We start from the raw sequence: 27699 nt of genomic DNA, 5'->3' as shown, positions 1-27699 counted from the left end.
GCCAGCCATCATCTGGGACATAAACGGGTGCCCTGGTCAGTCAGCATCTGGGAAGGGATGGCGACCCAGCTACATAGCAGAAACAGCTCCTGGGTGATAGCTTTCGTGGTGGCAATACGAATGGGAAGGGCATCAGGGTAGCGGGTGGCGTAATCCACAATAACGAGGATGTGTTCGTGTCCCCGGGCGGACCTCGGGAGCAGCCCTACTAGATCCATCCCACTCTGCTCGAAGGGCACCTCAAAGATGGGCAGCGGAATCAGTGGGCTGGGGGGACGAAAGGGTGGTGACATCTGTTGGCAGGTTGGGCAGGCCTGACAGAAACGCTTGACTTCAGCCTCCAGGCCCGGCCAGTGGAAACGGTCACAGAGGCGCTGGATTGTGTTCTGGGCCTGCCATAGGGTGTGCGTGGGCGAATATCATTAGCCAAGTCTTGTGGAGAAATATATAACCTCTACGGTCGTTTGCCGGGTTTTTAAAGCCTAAGGCTGATATGACGCAGGTGTGGCCACTCAGCCTGTGATGAGCAGATTCAGGTGTGACTGCTTGGTTACCAGAGCTTGGGACACGTGTCACACTATACACACACATTTATTTGTTTTCTTGTTAACACCAGAAATCCACCATAATACTAATTTAGTACTTTAAATCATAAACCCTCTTTGGCTGTGAATGAATATTTAAATGACTTTAGAGACACAACATGAATCATACACGTAGGGAAAACTGTTCAACTTATAAGACATTGTTAAACACAGGTCAGAAACCTAACTGCTGCTGTATAACTTTAGTAATAACTTTCCTTTAAGTTTTAAACAACATGCCCCTATTCTCTTAACATTTATCCTAATTTATAACCTTTCAGGATATCCTAAAAAAAAACAAATAAAGCATTACCAGAAAGTGAGGCCACCAGTACATAGATTTACTCATTCAGCACAATACACATCAATCAATCAATCAATCAATCAATCAATCAATCAATCAATCAACTTTATTTATATAGCGCTTTTACAATCACGATTGTGTCAAAGCAGCTTCACAGTGTCAAACAGGACATGTTATGCTTATTTTAATTTATCATATAGCGACAAAGTTGGCAAATCAGTATTATACTTTATAGAATTAAATAAAACCTAATCAATACATTTTATTTGTATAATTAGTTGAATAACTTAGATCATATTTTTAGTGTCCCCAACTGAGCAAGCCAAGCCAAAGGCGACCAAAGGAACCAAAACTCCATCAGGGCATGATGGAGAAAAATAAACCTTGGGAGAAACCAGACTCAGTCGGGGTGCCAGTTCTCCTCTGGCCTATTAACACACCGTGGAGGATTATTATTCTGGCAACCTTACAGTTCAGAAATCATATCAGATCAGAATATTTAAAATTTCAGGGTATCACGCAAGTGATGGGTTCATATAGGATGGCGCGTCGATTACACAAGAGTATGAATACTTAACAGTTCGGAATTATTGCGCCTGAGACGAGTTTGTTGAGGATCACGTGCCGGTGAGGCAAATTCAGAGGAGACACCCATTGACACAGACTCAGCAGACACTCCAGGATAAGCTGGTCATGTCCAGGCGCAGGTCCACCATCCAATCCGGACACGGCCTGGATCCGGCCGACTGCAGTAAACCTCGGAATAAACAGAGAGACTAGCATTAGTGTAGATGCCACTCTTTTTATGATGTAACGAGTACATCAGGTGTTATGGGAAGTGTTCCCGGTTCCGGCTGACCTAGTTAATGCAGCCTAACAATCAGTCAATTAATTTGAATAATGAAAGTTAAAAATGTTCTATGTGTATGCCATAGTAAAGAGATGTGTTTTAGTCTAGATTTAAACTGACAGAGTGTGTCTGCTTCCCGAACAATGCTAGGAAGACTATTCCAGAGTTTAGGAGCTAAATAGGAAAAGGATCGACCGCCTGCAGTTGATTTAGATATTCTAGGTATTATCAACTGGCCAGAGTTTAGAGACCGCATTAGACGTGATGGAGTATAATGCGTTAAGAGCTCGCTTAAGTACTGGGGAGCTAAACCATTTAGTGCTTTATAAGTAATAAGCAAGATTTTAAAATGTATGCGATGTTTAATAGGGAGCCAGTGCAGTGTTGACAGAACTGGACTAATATGATCATACTTCCTGGTTCTAGTAAGAACTCTAGCTGCTGTGTTTTGGACCAGCTGGAGTTTGTTTATTAAGCGAGCAGGGCAACCACCCAGTAGAGCATTACAATAATCTAGCCTTGAGCTCATGAAAGCATGAACTGCATGAAAAGTGGGATTTTCGTCCCCGTAAACGGCCGGAAATCTCCCTGATTTTTGACAATTAACGTCAGTTTACAGCCTGTGAACATCGCGTTCGTCTGTGCCACATATTGACGGAAACGAACCATGACGTATGTGGAGCTCGCGGAGGCATGCTGGCGCCGGCGCTAATGGCTCTAATTAGCATATGAATAGCAGCTCTGGGCTTGAATTTCCTCACTCAGTATTGGTTGAAACTACTACATTGAAACAAGAAATATCACTCGTGATTGGTTGGCAGATCTGTTACTATTGGTCAACCTGGGTAATAAATTAATAAATTTAAACCCCCAAATGATAATAATTTTACACACACATTATATATATATATATATATATATATATATATATATATATATATATATATATATATATATATATATACAGTGATGCCAGTAACGCGTTACATAGTAACGCGTTACTCTAATCTGACTACTTTTTTCCAGTAACGAGTAATCTAACGCGTTACTATTTCCAAACCAGTAATCAGATTAAAGTTACTTATCCAAGTCACTGTGAGTAACTATTTTAGTCATTTTCCTTAGTAAAAACCGACAGCTTATCAAAATTCTCAGCCCGAGTCCGGCTGGAGCCCGTGTTTTTTATTTATTTTATTTTTTTACATTGTTGCAGCCATTAACATAATTCAGTTTTGTTTTTAATGTCAAAGTAGTTATTTTTCGTTTCGTTTCTTTATTATCCTAATTTAGAAAATGTTCAGAGCAATTTTTTGTTTGTTAAATTAAAGTTTATATAGGCAAGGCAATTCAAGAGTTGGTTTGAGAGACTAGGCTATTAAACATGCGGTTAACTCACTGGGTCGTCACATAAAAAAATTAAAACTTTAATTTAACAAACAAAAAATTGCTCTAAACATTTTTCGAAATGACCTTAATAAAGAAACGAAACGAAATATAACTACTTTGACATTAAAAACAAAGTAGGCTAGTTATTATACCACCACAAATAAATTTTTGACGAGCTGAGGCAGGCTGATAGATTAGCCTACTGCTCGCAACGGCGCTCAAAAAAACGAAACGGGCTACACAATCTAAAAAAAAAAAAAAAATAGAAAGTACATGCAGGTTGTCTTATAGCCTACCTTACACTTCAGCAAAATTAATATGAATCCGATCTTCAATTCCCGCGGTATATGCTCATTTAACGGAGTTCACATCAAAGCAAAAGATTCCAGCATTTTATTCAGCAGCTCATTTCAAATTCAAAGATCGCAATATGAGAGAGAGAGCGACCTAAGCACTGGTAAGATCATTAGTCTCATTAATTTATATTGAAGATGATTGTGTTTTGTGTGACTTATTTTAAAGTTTCATTTACGGCCATATGCGTTGGCTTGCTTTACTCATTTGCAGCGATGTTGCAGTAGCACCGTCATATCTATCTGACTACACCATAACACGCTCTCACACATTTATTTTTTAATTATTTGCCAGGAGTAAAATTTACACATGTGGTTTAAACAACCAGATATTTACATTTGTCCGGTTTAGTTTGAAATGCTTTCATGCACCTTCTGAATTGGTTTGTTTGAGTGATCGGAATTAAATACGTCTGGAAAGACTCTCGGGAGGCATTAGGCCTACTCCTGGTCATTTCGCAATCAGATAGATACCTGGTCAGAGAAAATGAATGAAGGAACCAGTAGTAAAAAGGCCATAACTCTAGCAGCTGCTCTGAAGAAACGGACTCTTTAACCCTGCGCGAGCCATATCTTTACAGTGGCGCACGCTATCATGGTCAGAGGTGGGTAGAGTAGCCAAAATCTTTACTCAAGTAAAAGTACAAGTACTTACGGAAATATTTACTCAAGTAAAAGTAAAAGTAACAATCGTAATAGTTACTTGAGTAAGAGTAAAAAAGTATTAGATGAAAAAACTACTCAAGTACTTAGTTACTAGTTACTTTCGATCTGATTGATAAGATCCAAAAACCCTGAATTTCAGACTTAGAGAGCTATATATATATATATATATATATATATATATATATATATGTGTGTGTGTGTGTGTGTGTGTGTGTGTGTGTGTGTGTGTGTGTGTGTGTGTGTGTGTGTGTTTAATGGTTAAACAGTGTAAATTAATGGTGTGCTGGGCTAACCACAGCTCTTTTTAAAACATACTTTGCTCTTATACTTTTATAAGTATATGCATTCTTAAAAATACAGTCCCATTTTTAAAGGGGTACTTCAGCGCTGGGAAGATGAATCTGTATTTAAACTGGGTCATCAATGCAGTAGAAATGTGAAATTATTTTTGAATTTGGTGTCTTCTAGACTGAGAAAAGACAGAAAATGTATTTTTGTCCCATGGGGATAAAAGACTACAATTCCCAGAATGCTTCGCTGCCCTGTGAGGCCATTCCCAACGCCACCAACGTCATTACTGTGACTGAGTTAGAGAAGAGAGAAGACACTACTGTTCAATATAATGAGTGAGTCACCGCACGAGTCTCACAGCACTGAGCACTAACTGCACGAGTGATGAGAGCTGAGGTAATCACGACTACACTCGCGGCATACATTCACAACGCCAGTTCAGTCTGGCGCGTTTCAGTTCATGCCTTTGCAAGCTTAACTTTCATAGAAATTAATTTGAGAAGTTAAAAGACTTACATTGCTCACTATAGCTCCGTTTAAATGATCCTGTCTGCAAGCTGAGCTGTCCCTGCAAGCTGAGTGTAATCTCCCATCCCCCATGCGCGGATTCAAAACATGCGGTAATGGCTCCCTCTGCTGGCTGTAGTCTTTAGCCTCTGGGCAAACATTCCTCCTATGATGCAAAAATCGTCAATTTGCATCATAGGAGGAATTTTTCCAGAAATAAAATGCATAAATCTCTCATCTCAGGGGGATATGAGGGGGGAAAGCACAATAATTTGAATATACTCCAAGGTTTCTACTGATACAAAGCCATATGCTAATCGCTGAAGTAACCCTTTAAATGTATATATACACTGCAGACTGTTGTCTGTCCGGATATGTGTATAAATGCAAGATGTTACATTAGGCTTTTCAATTTGTTTCGTTTTTAGCCTGATCTCATCAGTACCTATGGCAACGTTTTTGCAAACCACAAAATATGTACCAATACGTACATATTGCGACAGTTTCAAAGTGAAATGTCCACTGGGTGGCGCTAAAAGCTTATTTTTTTCCAGAACAGATTTGCGTGAATCTGACATGTTTTGTTACGTTGTTTTTAACGTACACCCACACTAAACCTACCCGAAAGTGGTAACAAAAGCAAATGTGACAAAAATAAAATTGTGTCCATGTATTTTTAGCTTGTGTTTAGAACTTGTCTTTGAGCTCTTTTATCATGACTCGTTCTTCACGGGGTTCGCTCTCAAGCTTTTCGCATTGCAAATACAAATCTGTATCAGCTGAGCTATCGAGCAAATCTGGTGAATCAGAAAAGCAGAACATGGAGGTGTGACGCAAAATTCAAAATGTTTTAGTTTACAAACCATAGACTAAAAAATGCAGTTTTTCTGATAGTGTTCATTTCTGTTGGAAACTGCAGTGTATTGGTACGTATTTTGTGGTTTGCAAAAATGTCACAGGTACATTTTGCCAATGAGGTTGCTCGTTTTATGAGAAAAAAAAGATATGTAAATGTGCAGATGTGAACGTTTGTTTGTGGACGTGTGTTCGGAGGATTCAAATGATTTGTCAATGCTTGCACAAGAGAGCATATGAGGAAAACACTCGGACAGTGTGTGAAATAGTATTACAATAAAGGAAAAGTGCCCATAGTTACCAATTTACCATTAATAGTGTTCAAATATAGGCATCATTGTTACACTTACCGCTGTTTTCTCAGGTTGGAGCCGGAATTAATGTATGCTGAGATGTCCGTTCATATTGGTGCACACAGCATGCATTACATTATGAAACTGTTCTATTTGACATCTTTGACTGAAAACAGGCTGAACTTGAGGCCACGTACGGTTGATCTGCCGTAACTCACACACATCTCCCTCTGCTTCGGCCATCATCTTCTGACTAAACGCGCGCTAATTTTATGCGGGTGATGCGTACCCACCTCTCGCGAAGCAGCCTCTCCAACGTTTCGCGAGACTTGCGAACAATTCATAACTTATTTTAAAATATATAATTAACTGTCATCATTGACAGTAGCGGAGGAACGCCACCGAATGTAACGAAGTAAAAGTACAGTTTTTTCACAAGAAATGTACTTGAGTAAAAGTAAAAGTACCCATTTTTAAATATACTCTAAAAGTACAAGTTACCCAAAAAATGTACTCAAGTAAATGTAACGAAGTAAATGTAATTCGTTACTACCCACCTCTGATCATGGTCTCATGTTGTTTCCACCAGCACATCTCATTGTTCATTTTAATTATTAAAATAAATATAAAACGAAGGAGAAGCCTAAAAAAAGGGGCGTAAAAAAGTCGGGGCCGTCAGGCTCAGGCATAAATGCAATAAAGTGTGTTGCCAAAAACGGTTGTCATTTATATTTTTAGGCGGCAGCGGTGTTGTCGGCAACTGCTGAATGTAACTTATAAAGTAACTTGTAATCTAACTTAGTTACTTTTAAAATCAAGTAATCTGTAAAGTAACTAAGTTACTTTTTAAAGGAGTAATCAGTAATCAGATTACTTTTTCAAAGTAACTGTGGCAACACTGTATATATATATATGTAAAATTATGATTTGCATATTATTTTTTAATTGTATATATTCATATTCATGTGATATGCTATTATGTTTTATATTCATGTCATTGTTATCCTATGGACTACGCTATTATAACCATCAAGGACATTCATTTATTGAGGAAAGGAAAATATGCCAGGGACGTGCAGTTTATTCAAAGAAAGAGCTTTATTAGAACAAACACAAACACACAACCAAATGCAAAACGTTTGAGATCTGCCCACACAACAATAGGAAGCTCACGAGAAGCCCAAAATCCTACAGCACCATGAAGTCTCTGTTTTCCGCTTCAGAGCTGTAGGTAACTAGCGCCATTCTGTCTGATTAAGTCCATTTTTCAGACGTCTGTCGTGCGTTGCCCTGTTCTTTGGAATCGCCTCTAATCTCGATTGCAGCGTGGCACAGAGCTCGGCGAGCTCCTGGCTGGTCGAACAGTCCATCCAGACACCGCGCGAACGATGCCGTCTTCCTCATCAGACATCAGGTCTATGGTAGCGCACTTCCAAAGGCCCACCTCATCCTCAGCTAACACACTCTTTCTTGCTTGTAGCAGCTGTAAAAACAACCAATAAAGACAATCAGTATTGCGCGATGTACTGCATAAAATGCACCTGAAAAATAGTCACACTGACCAAAAACGGATCTAATCTAATAAATCTTACCCTCTTTCTTCTCAATCGACTCCGAGCTGAACTCTTCACAGCTTCTGCCTGCGATGCAAGAACTGGATGTTTGTACCTCCTGCGTACTGTCTCTGTCTTACATGCAGCTGGAAAACAATTAAATGAGTGTTATGACGAAGTTGTGAAGACGGCGTACTGCTTCCTGTAAAATGACCAGAAAAAGAAAACAGTTTTATAAAGCAACTTACATTTGTTCTTTTACAAGGCTAATTCCAGCTTGTGCTACTTAAAAAGCTTTGCTTTAGGTTACTTTAGATTAGATAACAGTCTTACCGCAATCTTAGGACTGGGCACTCGTCTTCTCTTCTTAAAGTTAGTATCTTCCACACAGTTTTTTGACTCCAAAGCAAGCAACCTATCGTCTATGGACAGCAACCTGGAGATTACTTAAGTGAACTGCTCGTTAAAATCGGCAGCCCAATGATAGCATTCAGCTGTTTCTTCCCGCCGGTCTGCGGACTGGCTGAAAGGGGTTGACCGCGTCCATGCAGAGGAGTTGAAGGGGAGACGCCGTCCAGCCATTGTAGATCACAAAACCGCAAAGTAGCAAAAACACAGGGAATGGAGGAAAGGTTTTGAGTACAGGAGTGAAAACGTCTGCTTATGCTCGTCTTGCAAGTACTGCTGTATGAGTCGTCATGCCCGTTCCCTCGCACGTGATTGGACGGGGGCTAGAAGGCACTTCGGGCTCCTCCAATCACATGTGAGGTCATGGGCATGATGAAAGAACTCAGAGCTCGCATGTTTATGAAATAAAGCACAGTGTGCCTATAAAACTACAGTTTTAAAATCTTTTCATACTTAAATGGCCATATTAATGGTGGTCTTTTCATACTCAAATGGCCATAATAAGAATGGTCTTTTCACTCTGAAATGGACATATTCATGCGCTAAGTATGGCCGTTTGAGGTGATGAGTATGGGCATTGCGTGAGTTTTAAATGTGTACTTAACATTTCCATAGGATGAGTATGTGACTGAAGAGGAGGAAAGCCTTGCTAAGAAGCAGAGTGAAGCAATAACAATTAGTTAATGAACTAATAAAATAATAAAACAAAGATTAAATTAAGATCCTAACAATATATATAACAATAACTCATAGCCTGTCATATTACCTTTCTCATATTAGCCTATTATATTCTATTATAATCTATTATATTGCCCACCCCTTGCCCACCTGCACATCCCAGCTGATATACAAGATTTGGGGGGTCATTCTACATTTGAAAGTTTGAAAGGGTTTTAAATCTTCTAAATAAAGTAAAATGATTCAAAATCAAGTAATTTATATATGCCAAAGTCAACTTTAAACATATACAATGTAATTTCCAAACAGCAAAATTGTGGCCAGTGAAAATGCTGAGTGGCTAGTAACTTTGGAAAACCACTAGCCACGGTGGCCGGTGAGCAAAAAAGTTAATGTCAGCCCCTGTATATATATATATATAAATAATGTATTTAGTTCAATAAAATGCATTTACTGTAAGTGGTGATGGTGTTAATGATTTACCTGAGCGAGAGTGAGCTTGCAGTGCATTCCACTCAGACTGCAGAGAATGTGATTATGCCAGGGGTCAAACAGAAAATGTGCGCTGCGTTAATAAATGTAGTGCTGTTAAAATTAATTTGCGTTAACACGTTAATTTTGACAGACAATGATATATAATATATAAAGTTTGCTGATGTATGACGCCGCTTATTAGCAGGAGACCGCAATGATTGGTCAAAGTTGCGGTGATTGGTCAAAATTGCGAGTCTCACTGAATTCACGGGGACTGATTGCTAATGACACACAATAAATAATCTAGAATACTTTCATCAAATATATAAATTCAAGCTTAAGTTTAAGATTTTATACTTAGGCTACACTGAGCCTGATCTATCTAAGAGATTTTCTTAGAAGGAAGTTAATACCTTTTAAATGTCACATGGGTTAAAACTCCTGCTACCCTGATTTGCATTTGTATAGCTCACAGCATGTTCATTTACATGTTAAAGCCTCACCTGGAGTTAAGGGAAGGGGGGTCTTGGGGGGGACAACTGCCAAGCAAGGCCCACGTCAATTTCTGACAATTCACGGCAGTTTTCGTGTCGCCTGCAAACTGCCGTGTACAGTCGTAAACCTGATCTTCCACGACAATCTACAGTGCCGCTTACTGACGAAAATCCCACTTTTCATGCAGTGATGTACTAACTGTTCAGCATTTTGCATTGAAAGCATGTGCCGTAATTTAGATATATTTTTAAGATGATAGAATGCGGTTTTACAGATGCTAGAAACGTGGCTTTCAAATGAAAGATTGGTATCAAAGAGCACACCCAGGTTCCTCACTGACGACGAGGGCTTGACAGAGCAGTCATCAAGTGTTAGACAGTATTCTCGGTTACTACTTGTGGAGCTTTTCTGTCCAATAATTAAAAATTCAGTTTTATCTGAATTAAGTTGCAGGAAATTCGGAAATGCAAGAAATTACTATTCATCCAATTTTTTATATCAGCTCTGCATTCTGTTAATCTTGTGAATTGGTAGGTTTCGTCAGGGCGTGAGGAAATATAGAGCTGAGTATCGTCAGCATAACAATGAAAACTAACGCCATGTTTCCTAATGATATCTCCCAGTGGAGCAGATACAGGGTGAAGAGCAGCGGTCCTAACACTGAGCCTTGCGGTACCCCATACTGAACTTGTGATCGGTGTGACATCTCTTCATTTACTGCTACAAACTGATAACGGTCAGATAAGTACGATTTAAACCATGCCAAAGCAGTTCCACTAATGCCAACATAATTTTCGAGTCTATTCAAAAGGATATATACACATCTGTTATACAGCTGTTAACGGCATTGTTACCAAAACCTTTTTCCCATAATTATAAATGCAGCTCTTTAACTCCCTTAAACTTCATATATCAAAAATTCCATAACCAACTTAGCACATACAAATACACCACATACACATAAGGGGGAAACAGTTCTTGTCATTGATTTTACACAATACGATCTCGGAAAACACAATCAGAGAATTAGAGAGTGAAAGAACGAACCACTATCTTCATATCCAAATCTATGTATGAGAGACTAGGAAGGCGTGAGTCACCTCGGTACCACAGTGCAACAAAACCCGTACTTTGGTACTGCTTGGTTCCCCCCAACATAATATTGTCCTACACAATTAAAGTGCACTTTTAAAAAAACACTTTTACTTTAACAGTACATTGTCCTTTATAAGTAACTGTTAAAGGGTCATGAAACCCCCCTGCTGCAGCGGTGTTTTTTCACACCTTCGATTTGAAAAAGCTTGTTAAAAGGGGAGTGGTCGACTGTGAAAAGGTGGGATGGTATTGTGTGGAAAGAGGGAATGGCTTGCATAAATAGGGGAGTGTCAGTAGGTGCATTAAGATTAGCTACCAATAGCAGCAGTTACAGCGGTTCTGAGACATGTTCTTGGTTCCCGTTGGCATTGTTTACCACAGTGAGATTAAATGAGGGATGAGTACAGCGAATGAGAGAGCTATGAGTGGCGTGCAGCAGAGATCGCAAATCATTCAGCTCTTCAAACCAGCATAATTCAGTGAGAAATGAAAATAAATGTTATTCTGCATGACGAAATATTTTGCAAACGTGATAAAACTATATTTGTCCAAATATGCACGCTGTTTGGCAAGATGAACAACGCGCCGACGTGATAAGAGAACGTGAACCACCCAACATGCGATGTGATAGAGATGTGTAATTCTAGATCGGGGTAAAAGCGAAGGGGTTTGAGGCTAGTCTCGACCGCGCATCTGAAGCACAGAGCGACGCGCGCTGGGTTGCCGTGACGATCCGCGCGGTCACTCGGCAGCTAAATCTATATCTGTCCAAATATGCAGCACACTGTTTCACTAAGAGCCCAAACACATGTGGTTTAGTGCATGGCTGTGACCACAAATAAAACGGAGAGGATGTGGCTTTTGTTCATTAGCCTACAGATTACAGATTGGTTATTTTGCACTCCTGACCAAAATTAGATAGTCAACGCTTGCAGGTTCGGCGTGCGATTGCTCAAGTGAATTTTACTTTACCGAGCCTTTGTAGCAAAGGCTTCCACAGACGGCGCCGGTTACAGCTCGCTCGGCGCCCTTACGTTACTTCGTATCAGCACAACACCTAGCTTTCCTCCGTGGCTTTTCCGCACGCTGCTTCCAAAACTTCCCTAACATATCTCTACAATACTGATGGAAGACGAGCCTGAGAGAAGTGACTGTCTCATGCATATTAACTGAATTATCTTGTATGCATACAACAGCGCAGGGATTGGACTGAATGAGCTTTATGTCATGAATATATATCGAGAATCGCTCGGAGCGGTCGACGTCAGCATGTGCCCAGCAGCCCATACTTGGGCTGAAAAGGCCGCACCGACGTCAGCATTTGTGACGTTGCTCCAACTAAGCTTTTCAAACCGGAAGACAGAAATCGCTCTGAAAAATGCAAAAATAACTATTTTCACATATGAATACCATTAATGAGTACCCTTAGTGTTTTCAATGATGTGCAGCATATACATATCTGTTTACATCTCAAAAAAAGTGTTTTGGGGTTTCATGACCCTTTAAAGTCATTTCTCATTTCAGGTGTTACTCTGTGGGATAAAAAGTCACTGAGTGAAGATTTGGACACCCATCTACAGCCCAAGACATATTTTGAATTCAGTTGCTATGACTCTCTGTCTAGTAAGGCCAGTCTCCTGGATGTAAGTGCTTCCCTAAAGGCCAGCTTCTTAGGAGGGCTGGTGGAGGTGGGAGGATCTGGCAAGTTTCTGTGTGACACCAAATCCTCAAACCAACAGTCCAGAGTAACAATGTATTACAAAGAAACCTCCAGATTTGATCAGCTCACTATGAGCCATCTGGGCCAAATCACCTACCCTCAGGTGTTTGACCAGAAAACTGCTACTCATGTGGTCACGGCTGTACTCTATGGAGCTCAGGCCTTCATGGTATTTGATCGGACATTTTCAGAAGAGAAAGAAAAGCAGGAGATTGAGGGAGAACTGAACGTCATGGTCAAGAAGATTCCTCAATTTTCTATTGAGGGGAAAGGAGCTGTAGAAATGACAGATGATGATAAGAAAATGGCTGAGAGCATTGCTTGCAGATTTCATGGTGACTTTCATCTTGATCAGAACCCCACCACTTTCATGGAGGCCTTAGAGGTGTACAAGAAACTCCCTGATCACCTGAAGCAGAATCCACAGAATGCAGTTCCAATAAGAGTCTGGCTCTATCCTCTTTTTCTACTGGATTCAAAAGCTGCTCAGTTGGCGAGAGAAATCACCACACGTCTGGTTTCCAAAACTGAAGCTATAATAGAAGATCTGGGAGAAGTAGAGAGGACATGCAACGACCTGTCCAGAAAAACACTGGTGAATGTTTTCAATGATATCAAAGAGAGGCTGTGCTTATTTCAGAGCTCATTTAGCATTTACAAAACAGTGCTCATGAAAGCAGTGGCCAGGGTCTTGCCTGCTATACGAGGAGGAGGGATGGAGGAGAAGTTGCTGGAAAACATCCTGAAGATCCACTACAGCTCCCCTTTTAATGCTGACAGGCTTAACCAGTGGCTAAAAGGTGCAAAATCTGAACTTAATAGCTTGAGTTCTCACACCAATGAGCTGAAGGGAATCAAAACCGAAGACTCAGACTGTCTAAACTCTGTTCTCCTTGATCCTAATATTGATGTTTTGGTGTGCTTGACCTTCACATCACTGAGGTATGAAGACCCGTATCTTTCAACCCTGAAGGAGTTTCTGGAATCTGAAGAGTTTAAAAAGCTAGATGTGGTAAAAAAACCACTGTCTATCACGTTTCAAGCATCAGAAGAGTGGTTCAACAATACTGATGTCGTCTTAAAGATGAGAGAGAACTTATCTCTTTTCAGAAGTTTTTCAGAGGCTAATAAAGATAAAAAGAGATACCGATTCATTATGTCTGCCATCTCCGATCCATCCAGTCCAGGCTCCTCCATCCATCTGTATGAAAAAGGGAAGCTGACAGACACTCAGTTCCAGCCCGTGTCGAAGCCTCCCCCGCCAGAAGTGAAGGATATTCTGGAGCGCAGTGTGTCCCTGAAACTGCAGAAGTCCCCAACTGGAGAAACTGTGCAGTACAGAGTGGAGTACCGGCAGCTGACAGAGGAACAGTGGCATGTCATAGACACACCTGATGAAGACTTTACTCTGACTGAATTGAAGTCTGGACAGCAGTACTTGATCCACTACAGGATATTGGGTAAAGTGGGAGTGAGTGAAGCCAGTGACACGATCGACCCCATACCGTCTTCAGGTGAGTGTCATATACACATGTCTTTGCATTTCTCTTTTTAAAATATATACAGTGTGGCAAAAAATTATTTAGTCAGCCATCAATTGTGCAAGTTCTCCCACATAAAAAGATGAAAGAGGCCTGTAGTTTTTATCATAAAAAAATAGAATTGTCTGATTTTTAAAGAATTTTACTTTAGTCCCAGCTCTCTGCAGGTCATTCACTAGGTCCCCCTGTGTGGTGCTGGGATATTTGCTAACCGTTCTTGTGATGTGGTTTTAAAGATGCTAGAAACATGGCTTTCAAATGAGAGATTGGTATCAAAGAGCACACCCAGGTTCCTCACTGACGAAGAGGGCTTGACAGAGCAGTCATCAAGTGTTAGACAGTATTCTCGGTTACTTTTCTTTTCTTCTTTTTGCATTTATATAGCGCTTTTATCCAAAGCGCTTTACATTTTTGCCTCACATTCACCCATTCATACACCGACGGCGATGTCAGCCATGTAAGGCGCCATCCAGCTCGTCGGGAGCAGCTGGGGTTAGGTGTCTTGCTCATGGACACTTCGACACTTGGTCAGGTGGAACCAGGGATTGAACCACCAACCTTCTGGTTTGTAGACAACCTACATGAACCACTGAGCCACTGCCGCCCTTTGCACTGCTGCCATAACATGGTTACTACTTGTGGAGCTTTTCTGTCCAATAATTAAAAATTCAGTTTTATCTGAAATATGTTGCAGGAAATTACTATTCATCCAATTTTTTATATCAGCTATGCATTCCATTAATCTTGTAAAATTGGTAAGTTTCGTCAGAGCGTGAAGAAACCAGGGCAAGGGAACCACCCAGTAGAGCATTACAATAATCTAGCCTTGAGGTCATGAATGCATAACTAACTGCTCAGCCTTTTTAATTGAAAACATGTGCCTTAATTTAGATATATTTTTAAGATTGTAGAATACAGTTTTACAGATGCTAGAATTGTGGCTTTCAAATGAAAGATTGTTATCAAAGAGCACACCCGGGATCCTCACTGAAGAGGATTTGACAGAGAAGCCATCAAGTGTTATACAGAATTCTAGGTTACTACTTGTGGAGCTTTTTTTGTCCAATAAAAAAAAATCAAATTCATTTTTTTTCCTTTTAAGTATTAAGTTGTAGGAAATTACTGGTCATCCAATTTTTTTATATCAGCTATGCTTTCAGTTAATCTTGTGAACTGGCAAGTTTCCTCAGGGTGTGAAGAAATACAGAGCTGAGTATCGTCAGCATAAGAATGAAAATGTCTCAGTTACATATGTAACCCTCGTTCCCTGAAAGAGGGAATGGAGACGTACGTCAGAACTGACCACAGAATTGGGATCTGATTTTAGAGCCCAATCTACTTGGAGTGTGTTAAAAATGAGCCAATGGGGATTGGCATACAATCCACGCATTCCACGTTCCACCCCACGGTCGCAGGTATAAATAAGGAAGTGGAATGGTAGATCAGCACTTTTTTCTGCTGAGGAGGCAACGCTGAGGAGGCAACTAGTGACTCGGCCGATGGGACGTATGTCTCCGTTCCCTCCTTCAGGGAACAAGGATTACATACGTAACCAAGACGTTTCCTTTCAGTCTGTCATGTTTGACATACATTGGAAATGACAGACGAATTGGGATCCCTACCAAAACGCCAGGAGGCTGGCCCTTCCAGCGTCCTGCTTGAGCACACTGTACCGTCTAGTATGGTACAGAAGTCAGGGCTCCAAGCACGGAGGTCAGTCACTGCTGTTTCTGCAAGACCCAATGCTGGGAAGCGTGCCCGTCTCGGAAGATGGTACGCTTTGGAGCCACGTCCTTCAGGGAAGGTTTGGTGGCGGAATACACATAAGGACTAACAGGGTAGTGCAACATATGGCAGTCTCTGGGGTGGTTCCAACCTGGTTCCAGGGGGGAAAGAACACGCCCAGAGACGACGGAGTGGGCTCTGTCAAGCAAAAGACACAGGGCTAGCCAAGTAGGGTAGCTGGTACCGTGGAAGAATACACATATGGGGTTGCCGTGAGGGAACTGCTACATATGGAACCCAGCCTACACACAAATTCCACAGCATACGGTCCGCAACGTCTGACACTGTAAGGGTGACAGAGGAGCTCGACAGGGTTAGCCGTTTCCGGGGAACACAACTGGAGACAATAGACGCACGTATCTGGACCAGAGGGCGGGAGTGGCGTTGCAAGCCAACACTTAGAGCGGGCACTTGGCGCTACTGGCCACTAGGGGCGAGAATGCGGGAAGATACCGGCTCTACACGGAGGCTATAGAATCTAGCAAACACGTTAGGTGTCGCCCAGCCCGCAGCTCTACATATATCTGTTAGCGAGGCGCCTCGAGCTAGTGCCCAGGAAGAGGCCACACTCCTTGTTGAGTGTGATCGCAACCCGAACGGACAAGGCACGTCTTGGGACTGGTAAACCACAACAATAGCATCTACTATCCAGTGCGAAAACCTCTGCTTGGAGACATCCTTTTCCTTCTGCTTGCCTCCATAACAGACAAAGAGTTGCTCTGAGGCCCGAAAGCTTTGAGTCCAAACTACGTAAGCTCGAAGAGTGCGGACAGGACATAAAGCCAGGGCTGGGTCTGCTTCATCTGAAGGCAGCATTTGCAGGTTCACCACCTGGTCCCGAAAGGGAGTGGTAGGAACCTTGGGCATGTATCCAGGCCGGGGTCTCAGAATGACATGAGAGTTGGCTGGCCCAACTTCTAGGTACGATTTTGTTGACCAAAAGTGCATGCAGGTCCCCTACCCTCTTGTTGGAGGCCAATGCTTGTCTTCATTGACAGGAAGCTCTATAAAATACAAAAGGCTCAAAAGGAGGGCTCTCAAGTGCTCTGTGCACTAGAGCCAAGTCCCAAGTGGGTACCGAGTTTGGACAAGGATATTTCAGCCTCCTCGCACCTCTGAGGAACCTGACGATTAGGTTGTGCTTCCCTAAGGACTTACCTTCATCTGTCATGATACGCAGCAATTGCTGCAACGTACACTTTGAGGGTGGAGGGAGACAGCCTTCGCTCCAGCCCATCTTGCAGGAAAGAAAGCACGACACTAACCGAACACCTTCGGGGGTCTTTTCAAATAACAGGTTCTACTTCAAAGCGTAGAGGAGCCTTGTAGAGGGGGCTCTAGCCGAAGAGATGGTGTCTACCACTGCCTGTGGTAGCCCACCTAGAACCTCCACGTCCCGTCCAAGGACCAGACATGGAGTTTCCAGAGGTTTGGATGCAGGTGCCATAGAGTGCCCCATCCCTGAGAAAGAATAGGCGGACTAACAGGGGAATAGGCCAAGGAGGGGCTTTCGCGAGGAGAGTTAGTTCGGAGAACCAGTTCCGTTTGGGCCAGTAGAGCGCAAATAACAAGACCTGCTCCCCGTCCTCCCTGACTTTGCACAGGGTCTGTGCAAGAAGGCTCACTGGGGGAAACGCATATTTGCATAGGTCCCAGGTCCAGCTGTGCACCAGTGCATCCGTGCCGAGTGTTCCCCCAGTCAGGGAATAGTACTACTGGCAATGGGTCGAGTCCGGAGAGGCAAACAGGTCTACCTGTGCGGCTCTGAACAGGTCCCATATTAGCTGGACCACCTGGGGATGGAGTCACCATTTTCCCGGAGTCTTAGCCAAGTCTGATGGTACGGATGAGCCCGCAAGATGGCCTGGGGGCCGTAACCAGGCTTCCAGTAACCGAACAAGCGGAACCACAGACGTACCTGTTTAGGGCAGCGAGGCGGAGTGCTCTGGCCCGACTCGGGTGGCCGGAAGGCGGCCCGGAGTGTTGCTTGAACACCCCTGGTGTGGACAGAGTGTGGGTGAGAAGGCCTGGAGGCGTCCTTGGTGCCCACTCTGCTGCCCACTGCCCGGAGGCAGGGAGGTGGAACACTCAGACCCGCCTCGGGAGCCCCGAAGGCGGCCCAGAGTGTTGTCTGAGTATTCCAGGTTGGGGCAGAGTGCGGGTGAGAAGGCCAGGAGGCGGTCTCGGTGCCCACACTGCTGTCCCTTGGTGAGGAGAGGGGAGGAAAGAAGCGGCGAGGCCCGGGGGCGTCGCACACTTCCAACCTGGCCCTCTTGGGGCCCAGAGAGAGAGGAAACTACTCTTTATTGAAAATGTGGGTACCGCTGGACTCTGGAGAGCCAGCACCAGAGACGTTAAAGCAGTCAGGGCCCCCCGGTCCTCCTCCAGGGGGGTGGGGGAGAGATGCGAAAATCACCTCCCCCAGAGCAGCTCCTGTTCTCCCTGGACTGCCTGTCTCAGGGCCGCTTACCAAGGTGGTGTGGTGATGTAATTGCTGTCCGAATCCACATTTCTGAGTTTTCAAGAACATATCACTTCAAAATTCACTGTTTATAATAATTTTTGACCACTGCAGAGCATCATACAATTGCTTTGCTGTTATTTTGATTCATTTCTAGACTTGTATTTCTTTAAAATGCTGGCAAGTATTTACAAGAGCAATATATTTCATCACCACTCAAGCAAATTAAAATAAAAGCACATAAACATTTGAATTGGTACTCTTATTTATACCAGCATTTATTATAATACCTCCTAAGTGTTAGGATGTACCAGCAGACAGAAGTGTAAAATATGTGACTGGGTACAAAAATGCACGGTCCAGTGGTTTTATTTACCAAGGTGAAAGGAGAAAAAAATAGTGTATATATATATATATATATATATATATATATATATATATATATATATATATATATATATATATATATATTCAGTAGCGTACCGTGGGGTTTCAGTCAGGGCCTTCACTAAAAATCAACATACCCCACACCGTCGCCATAACAACCCCCATCACCACACACACACACAGACACACTCTACAAATACAATACACTGTACGCAAAACTGTTACGAACCTCGCTTTCAACGTGTTCGTTGGGAAGGGGCCAAGCAAAAAGTATATGCGAGACAAAAAGGCAATTTGACTATTTATTGATGATACCACTGCACTCATGTGTCACCGTTTAGGCAAATCGTGAAATTAATCAAAATCAGATCACCGGCACAAATACTATTAAAAAAACAAAAACAGGGACCAACTAGAACATCAAAAGAAACAGAAAAAAACACAGCTTGTTAGCTAATATTACCGGCTTGACATCAGGATCGATCATTCAAACACAGCCTGTCATCCGCGGCGGCCATAGCTCATTTCACACAGAAGGCTCACAATCCGCGAAAAGTTCAAACACCTGATGACATCAGCGGGGGTAGCGCGCTGACACATAAGGTCCTTTATTCCTTTATTCCCTGAACATAGCAAATACCGAACCATTCTGAAACCGTGAACCTAAAAGCGTTATACAAACCGATCCGTGAGCAATCTGTACCATTACACCTCTAGTGTAACGTATGCGAGGGGGTGCCACAAAATTTTGAAATTTCTTTTTAAGGGTGCCATTAAAGTTTGGGAAACAGTGTTGTAGTGTATCATTGAGAAGCCAGCATGTGTATCCATCAACAGAAACATACATAAAGCATTATTTCAAGTGACAACCCATATATGCATCTGTTGATCATTGTTTTTGGTTATAGCTGTCTGAATGGAAGAGATTGGAAAAGGAGAGCTGTGTGTTTTGCTTTATTCTTCTTGTAAAGACGTGGATTTAAGAAAGGGAAGGCTCTGCGGGGAAAAGGTAACGTCCCCTACAGGAGCCCATCTTGGACCAACTTGTAAGGTCCAGGAGACATTGCGAACCTGCTCCATCTCAGATATGGGTATCTGAATTTAGAGTCAGGCAGATAGGGATCTATTTCTCACCATTATATAAAAAAAATGTTTTTTTAGATCAAAAAATGGTAATCTATTCAAATTAGATTGACGCAATTTATTCTCTAGGTCACCTAGATACTCCAGTAGCAACATTTTTTGAGCCTTAAGGGAAGTGATTTTGTAGATTCCGCTGCCACAAGATGCTAAAAGTTTTCACCTGCATGGTTTCTGTTGATATCAGTCGACTCTGAAAGGAGTTACCAGTCACACATAACGCATCCACTGAGTTCTGGAGTGGTTTTACAGAGTTTAGTGTCAGGGCAGCCATGTACTCTTTGAGAACTTCCCGTTGTTTAGATAGTCCAGCATTAAGTTGTGTCATGGAAAGAGAGTCATCCATGTTTGCCTCCGAATCTTGATTTTCATCCTGAGATGACCCAGCTAACATGCTCAATAGTTTGCTAGCAACACTAGCCTTTTTTGACTGCGATGCTGCACTTCTCTGTTTAGGATTATTCATTGTGCACCGATTATTAGGTAAACTCTTCCTTAGTTGCTTGCTCAGGTTTTAAACTTATTTCAAAGTGAAATTCCCTGCAAAAGGTGTGTATGAAAGGCACAAAATTAGGAGACAGTCCATTCTGCGTTCTCCTACATCGCCACACCGGAAGTCGTCAGCAGGAACATATCTCTAAATATATTCTGTGTTGGAGGATTTACGCATGTGTTAGCAATGGATTTCAGGATAATTTTCTCTTGATATGATAATCACACTCTTCATGTCTGTTGATTTCCACAGACCCTGATCCTGAGACCTGGAGCGACTTCCTCCGATGTAAGTCACTGAGAACACAAGCAGAAAAACTTATGTTTTTCTTATGTTTTTCACACTTATGTGTGTGTTCATGTTCTTCCTGGAGATGAGGAAAGAAAACATGACAGAAGAGTTTTAGAGTTGATCATGTGAATGAAGATTAAACTGAACTAAGACACTGCTGATTTATTGAATATGAAGATTATAGTACAGTAAAAGATCAGATAAATAATTATTGATTCTGATGTTTTCTCTCTTTATCAGATTCACTTTGGCTCAATCTCGATCTGAACACTGTGAATGAACACCTCCATCTGTCTGAAGACAACAGAGAGATTACTCTCACTAACACAGAGCAGCCGTATCCTGATCATCCAGACAGATTTGAGTGTTGGGCTCAGGTGTTGTGTGAAGAGAGTGTGAGTGGACGCTCTTACTGGGAGGTGGAGTGCAGTGGACATGTGGCTATAGCAGTATCATATAAGAGCATCAGCAGGAAGGGAGAGGGTGATGAGTGTGCATTTGGATGTAATGATCAGTCCTGGAGTTTGCTCTGCCCTCGCTTCAGTTACTTATTCAGACACGATGACATATGGACTGATCTCCCTGTGAAGCGGATTGGCTGTAGAGATAATAGAGTACGAGTGTATGTGGATCCCAGTGCAGGAACTCTGTCCTTCTACAGCGTCTCTGGAGACACAATGAGCCTCATACACACAGTCCAGACCACATTCACTCAGCCGCTCTATCCTGGGTTTAGGGTTGGTCATCTATCATCAGTGAAACTGTTTTGATGAATCAGGATAGACTGATGAGAGATTCTACCCATAATGCTTTGAGCTCATGATAAATCAGTGACTATGGCTGCGTCCGAAAACCTAGGCTGCCGACTCGTTGCCTCGCTGCCTCATCAGACAATGACTCTACAGGCAGCGTTTTGTGCATGAAGGCACCTCATGAAACTAATTTCGGACAGACTTCTAAGGCAGTAACAGTTTAATGAGCTACAGCAAACTAGAGAGAGCTTTGGTGAGAACTAAACACATATTTAATTACTACAGTAGTAATTTCTCGCTAGAAATGACATCAGAAGTGTTATATGTTGGTAAAAAACGTACATTTACACACAAACTGACCCGCAAACACAACTTCTGGACGCCATCTTTTTTCCCCATCTCAACTGTCACTGAAGGGAAAGCAATGGATTGGGGGATATCGAAGGCAGCATAGGACACGTACGCTGCCTTCAAAAATCAATCAGATGAAGGTTTCTCAGGAGGCAGGAAGTGAAGCTAACATTAGACTTGGACGCAGCTTGATGCCTTCCTGCCTTCAAATGTGTGATCCGAAGGCAGCATTTTCCAGGTTTCGGATGCAGCCAGTGAGATGTTATAGAGTATCTCCATTACATTAATACTACAGCTGAAATAAGTTTATTGTATGTTTTCTTTTTATATTTCCTTTAAAATGCATTGAAATCTAGTGCACACATACTGACTAGTGGCTTTGGCTTTAAGTATTAATAAATCATTTGGCATTATCTTCTTTTGTGTCTGGCCTTTTCTGCTGCCTGCTCCATTACAGCCATATCAATATCGAAATGTTACATTCTAACCCTAGACCTTTAAAAGTTCATAAAATGTAATGGGGGCTCATCCAGGATAACATTCCCTGTGATATTAAATATTGCTTGAGTTGAACGCAGCTAAAAATGCACCTGTCCCAGTAGTTCCACCAGTGCAGACTACTAGCACTCCATCTGGGGCTGGGTCAGCAGTAAACACCTTTGATGTTTTTCAATTTTGAGAAGCAGAAGTTGATTTGTATTTTGGTGTGTTTGAGCATATTGTGACCACACTACATTGGCTAGGGAAGTGTGGTCTTTACTTCCTCAGTGCAAATGAACTGGTAAGGCTCAGGAGGTGTGTGCAACTCTATCTTTAGAAGATTAAATTACAACATGATGAAAGCTGCAATCCTGCATGCTTATGAGTTTATAGGAAGCGGTTTAGAGGCAACAAAAAAGAATTTCAGTCAGTCGTCATTGAATTCGCCAGAGAGAAAGGCGTTCTATTTGACAAGTGGTGCGTGTTGAGTAAAGTCACTGTGTTTAAGAGGCTTCGAGAACTTAATCTTTTAGAAGAATTTAAGAACTGTATTCCAGAACGTGTTGTTTGTTTAAATGAGCAAAAGGTGACATCTTTATCTCAAGCTTCTGTCTTTTTAGATGAATTTGCGCTCACACATAAGAACATAAATATGTTCCACCATCCTTTCTGCTAAAACCTTGTTTGTTCCTCTGACTAACCAGTCACAACCGAAAACAAGTGTTCCAAAGTCAAAAAGGAAGATCGAGAATGTTTTTACTGTCATCAGCCTGTTCACTTAATTGCTGATTGTTCCGTGCTGACACGAAAGTAGCACGGATCTCCGACCAAGAGCGTTGGTTTTGTGAAGGCTGCTGATGTTGACAATGTTGAGTGTGTGTATCTGGTCCTCTGCTGCCCGCTGTTACGCTCTCTTTCTCTATTTCTCTCTCTCTGCATTGTGCATAATAGAAGACCAGGACACTCGTTGCTGTTCATCAAAGGGGAGTTTTATTGATAGCCACACCAGCTCATTAGCAGATCTAGTCTGTGGATTATTATGCAGAAAGATCATCTCACTCTCTCATGGATGTTTCACAAGATATATCTCTCTCTCCAGCATATGCAATGCGAACTCATTATGTTTAACAATTGAAAGAATTAATACTAACATTGAGACATTATAGCATTATTCACAGTACGTTTTGCTGCTGTTTAAAGGTAAGGCTGTCAAAGAGTCCTCTCCTGTCAGTTTGCACTGTTTTAAGATGCCTGTGACAGGTGAGAAAATTATTTTAGCACAGATAGCATTAAACTCTTTTAGCACAGATAGATAGATTTGACTTTGCGGAAATGTTTTCCTCTGCGATTGTGTCCTTGGAAGCACAAACGAGAAAATCTGCTTATTTCATTGAAAATGGCTTATTGATGTGCAAGTTGTGTTAAGGATGTTTTGGAATAGAAGGGGGTGTAACAGTGATGTCACGGCACCAAAATTCCAGTAGTCGGTACCAATGCCATACAAATTTGACAGTACTCTGTACCAATTTCGGTACCACAGTAAAATAATAATAATAATAATAATAATAATAATAATAATAATAATAATAATAATAATAATAATTTAACTATTTTTCAAAAATTGTATTAAATTCAATGGGCCTCATCCATGAAACTTTCGTAAATATATGAGCAAATTCTGAGTAATTTGCGCGTAAAATGGACCTTTACGAAAACTCTTCTCCAGATTCACAAATGCTTCATTTACCACGGATTCGTTAGTTAAACGTGTGTATATTAGTGAATTCCAAACATAAGTAAATTGGATGCACGTGCACGCTCATTAATAATTAGCATAATCCCCGCCCATGAGTTACAACTGCAAATGACGTGACCAGGAACGCTGTGGACTCTTCTGGACTTTTTTTTCAGGTTTGGCTCCAGGATTTTGAAGAGTTGTTAAATGTTGAAGAGACTAATTGGCCCTATGACTAGCAATAAATATTAAATTATCATGTGTCCACCAAAGCATTTTTTAGCAGCTAATCACCAGCTGCTCTTCTGAAAACGGCCAGCTGGTGGCGCTTGAGAGCGCTTTGCAAGGCAAGCATCTGAGATACTTTGGTAGCGATGCAGAATATCCATGGCAGTAATGTGGTACTAGTCTCTCATTTTGAAGAATATTACTGAATTTAGAAATGCAGTAAAAAGCAGTAAATTCTTTATTATTGTTGATCAGTCTGTGTAAAAGTGGGATGATTGGTCAGTGTAGTTTTTGTCCTGCCCCTCCTCCAATGTGATTGGACCGCCTGTAAAAAATGACAGTGACGAGCGCTGCCTATTGCCCAACGTTAAACAGCACAAACAAAACAAAACAAAAAGACGGGCAAATCAACTCTTGAAATATTATTATGGTAGGCCTGCCCTACATAGTGCATCAAAATGCAATGTCATCAGTTTGCCTAAATGAGAACAAAGAACAATCAAATGTTTTACGCACCATTTACACAGGTAGGGAGCAGTTGTAAATTTATTTCGTACCAACTAACATTTTGAAAATACGAACATTTTCGTGAATCCGAAAATTTACGTCAGAGTGGCTTTACGAACCATTTACACACAAATTCGTTCTGCTCGTGTTTCATGAATGAGGCCCAATGAGTTTATTATTTATGACGATAATCATTATAAGTAAATGATACATAAATATTTAAAGGATAGCCTATGCTGTTTAAAAATAAAAACATTGTTTTAGGATCAAGTCAAAAATAAGCAACCATCTTGGCATAATTATTATTATTAGTAGAGGCATATTATTACATAGAGACGAAGCTAAATCTACTGTACAACAGTAGGCTAATATATTCTGTCAAGTTCTTCACTTTTCACCGAACTTTTATTTTGACGGGTTGCCGTGAAAACTTCTGAGTGTCTGTGTTAATATGACAGTTTTCTCAAATGAAACAACAAATTCTCATGAAGTGATGGTTCATACGTTCGTGACTTCGTGTCCTCATATAGTGATCCACATCAGTTGCCAGAGACAACAAAGACAGCGAGCAAGTGTCACGGCCGTGTTGGTTTATGCGCGTGCGGCGGACGCCCGTCATCACACACAGACTCAAAACATGCAGGAGTACTTTTTAAATAGTACTTTGCAGTTTAATGTTCATATACAATATACAATGTTTCTTAAAAAAACTAAGTTCGAGAGAAGCACGTTCAAATTATCTACCTAATCATGATGTCATTCCAACCAGCTGGCAACAATCAGTTATCAACATGTCTACCAATCAGCTCAAGTGGAGGATCACATAAATACCCAGTCAACTCACCAAAAGTTTTTCAACAGTTTGCAGCATCCCTCCACCACCCCTTCTACCTCACACGCACCTGGTTAACTTTCCTAACCAGAGATACAGCGGGAGTAATCTGGGTTCGGGACAAATACCGAGCTCAGAGCCCTCTCCTCAGACAGCACGCCAAATACGCATACCATTTATTCTATCTGACTTCTTTGTAAGTGTGAACTCGTGGAAATATATTTGGCTACAGTCTGGAGCCCTGTGCTTGGATTAAACAAGGAAGCGACTGAAAACAGCTGCGGGTACCGGATGTACTCGGGATTTGGTACTACGGTATTAAAGAAATGCTGGTATCCTCACATTTTTTAAATATCAGTACCAACTTGGTACCGAAGTACCGGTACTTGTGACACCCCTAGGGTGTACCAAATTGTCATTCCTTTGTGTTATCGTCAGCAAACTTTATCCTTAGCTCATGATCATGATCTATCTGGACATTTAGGAATTAAGAAAACCTATAATTGAATTTTGATGCATTTCTTTTGGCCTCACCTCTAAACTGACATCGCAAATTTTTGATCACCTGTCACACTTGTCAGATTACTAGCAAACTGAACAAAGTAATTCCTCCTGCACCCCTTGTCCCTATTCCAGTAGTAGGATAACCGTTTCAGCGTATAATTGCTGATTGCGTGGGACCTCTACCTATAACTAGAAATGGTAATCAATTTCAAGGATCATGTGTAGTGCTACACGTTTTCCTGAGGCAATTCCGCTGACAAGTATTACAGCACCAGTAGTCACTAAAGCACTTGTGAGGTTTTCTTCAACGTTTGGTTTACCGAAGAATGTGCAAACCGATTAAGGCACTATTTTTTTCTCTAAACTCTTCACAAGTTTTAACCACCCTGAATATTTCTCACAAAATTGCGAGTGCTTACCTTTCAGAGAGGTGCTTTAGAATGTTTCCATCAAACATTGAAATCGATGCTCAGAAAGTACTGCATGGATACACATAAAGACTGGGACGAGGGTGTAATGTTGGTTTTGCTTGCGGCTAGAGAGGCTGTGCAAGTAAGCCTTGGATTTAGTCCGGCTGAGTTTGTGTTCCAATATACCATCTGGGGTCCTTTAAAAATGACTTTCGACTCTGTTTTAAAATTAATGTATTGGATTATGTCAGTAAATTCCGTACGCGTTTACATAAAGCTTGTTCTATGGTGAGAGATTTATTGAAAATATGAAATGTTGGTTTGATCATAAATCTATACTGCGCTGTTTTCAAGGAGATCAGGTGTTGGTGTTACTCCCGGTGGTTGGCTCTGCTTTATCTGAACGTTTATCGGGCGTTTAGGAAGTTGAGTGACACCGATTATGTGGATTGTACCCCAGACAGAAAAAGAAAGTCTAGTGTTTGCCATGTGAACATGTTAAAAGCATATAATTGTAGGGAATCTCCTTGAATGAAGTTTCCACTGCAGCTGATGTCCCAGTTCCTTTTTCAGCTCCCGTAGCTACAGCCTGTGGTGAAGTGACGGCTACTCGTGATGCTGAGGATGATGGTATAGGGACCCGTCGTACATATCAACAACGTGCTAGACTCAAGAATTCTGAGGTATTAAGGGAATTTCCATCTCACTTACATAATTTATGTGGAGAACAGGGTAATATTATGCATCTCATTAACAAATTCCCTTTTCTGTTTAATGATGTTCCTTCTCGCACTACAGTTCTGCAGCATGATATTAATGTGGGTGATGCTACTCCGTTAAACAGCATGTGTCACAAAGAGCTGTCATGGGAGATGAGGTTGACTACTTGCTGAAGCATGGACTTGCTAAGTTTAGTTGCAGTCCTTGGAGTTCACCATGTTTCCCGAAGAGTGATAGCACTGCATGATTTTGTACTGACTATCAGAAGGTAAATGCAGTTACCGTTCCAGACTGTTTTCCTCTGCCATGCATGGAAGATTGCGTGGACAATCTTGGTTCTGCTCATTATGTCAGTAAATTAGATCTTATAAAGGGATATTGGCAAGTGAGTCCTGACAGTTTTTTTAATTTATTTTTTACAATACTCTGGTATGGCTTTCGGGATGCGCTTCTTTTCAGCGACTCATTAACATTGTGCTTTCCAGGGTGCCAAACTGTAATGTTTATTTGGACGATCTATTAGTGTATTAATAATAATTCATTAAATTTATATAGCGCTTTTCTAGGCAC

General features: G+C 41.5%; 1 protein-coding gene and 1 long non-coding RNA gene across 2 annotated transcripts in view; one reads left to right on the top strand and one right to left on the bottom strand.

The window, feature by feature from the left end:
* LOC137049866 (neoverrucotoxin subunit beta-like) overlaps positions 1–22117 on the top strand; it is a 35447-nt gene extending 13330 nt beyond the window's left edge. The window contains exons 3-5 of the mRNA XM_067428606.1: positions 12317–14026; positions 20572–20607; positions 20851–22117. Coding sequence (XP_067284707.1) covers positions 12317–14026; positions 20572–20607; positions 20851–21380 — 2276 coding nt within the window. The 3' untranslated portion in view covers positions 21381–22117. The remainder of the gene's footprint in view (positions 1–12316; positions 14027–20571; positions 20608–20850) is intronic.
* On the bottom strand, positions 7175–8809 carry LOC137049891 (uncharacterized). The gene is made up of 3 exons (XR_010899744.1): positions 7976–8809; positions 7682–7844; positions 7175–7572 (listed from the first exon to the last, which is right to left on the bottom strand). It is a non-coding gene; the product is annotated as an uncharacterized lncRNA (long non-coding RNA).
* Positions 22118–27699: the final 5582 nt, after the last annotated feature.

This window comes from Pseudorasbora parva, chromosome 20, assembly GCF_024679245.1.
Source record: "Pseudorasbora parva isolate DD20220531a chromosome 20, ASM2467924v1, whole genome shotgun sequence".
Lineage (NCBI taxonomy): Eukaryota > Metazoa > Chordata > Actinopteri > Cypriniformes > Gobionidae > Pseudorasbora > Pseudorasbora parva.
Note: the sequence above shows the minus strand (reverse complement) of the source record. Positions and strands in the feature narration are given on the sequence as shown.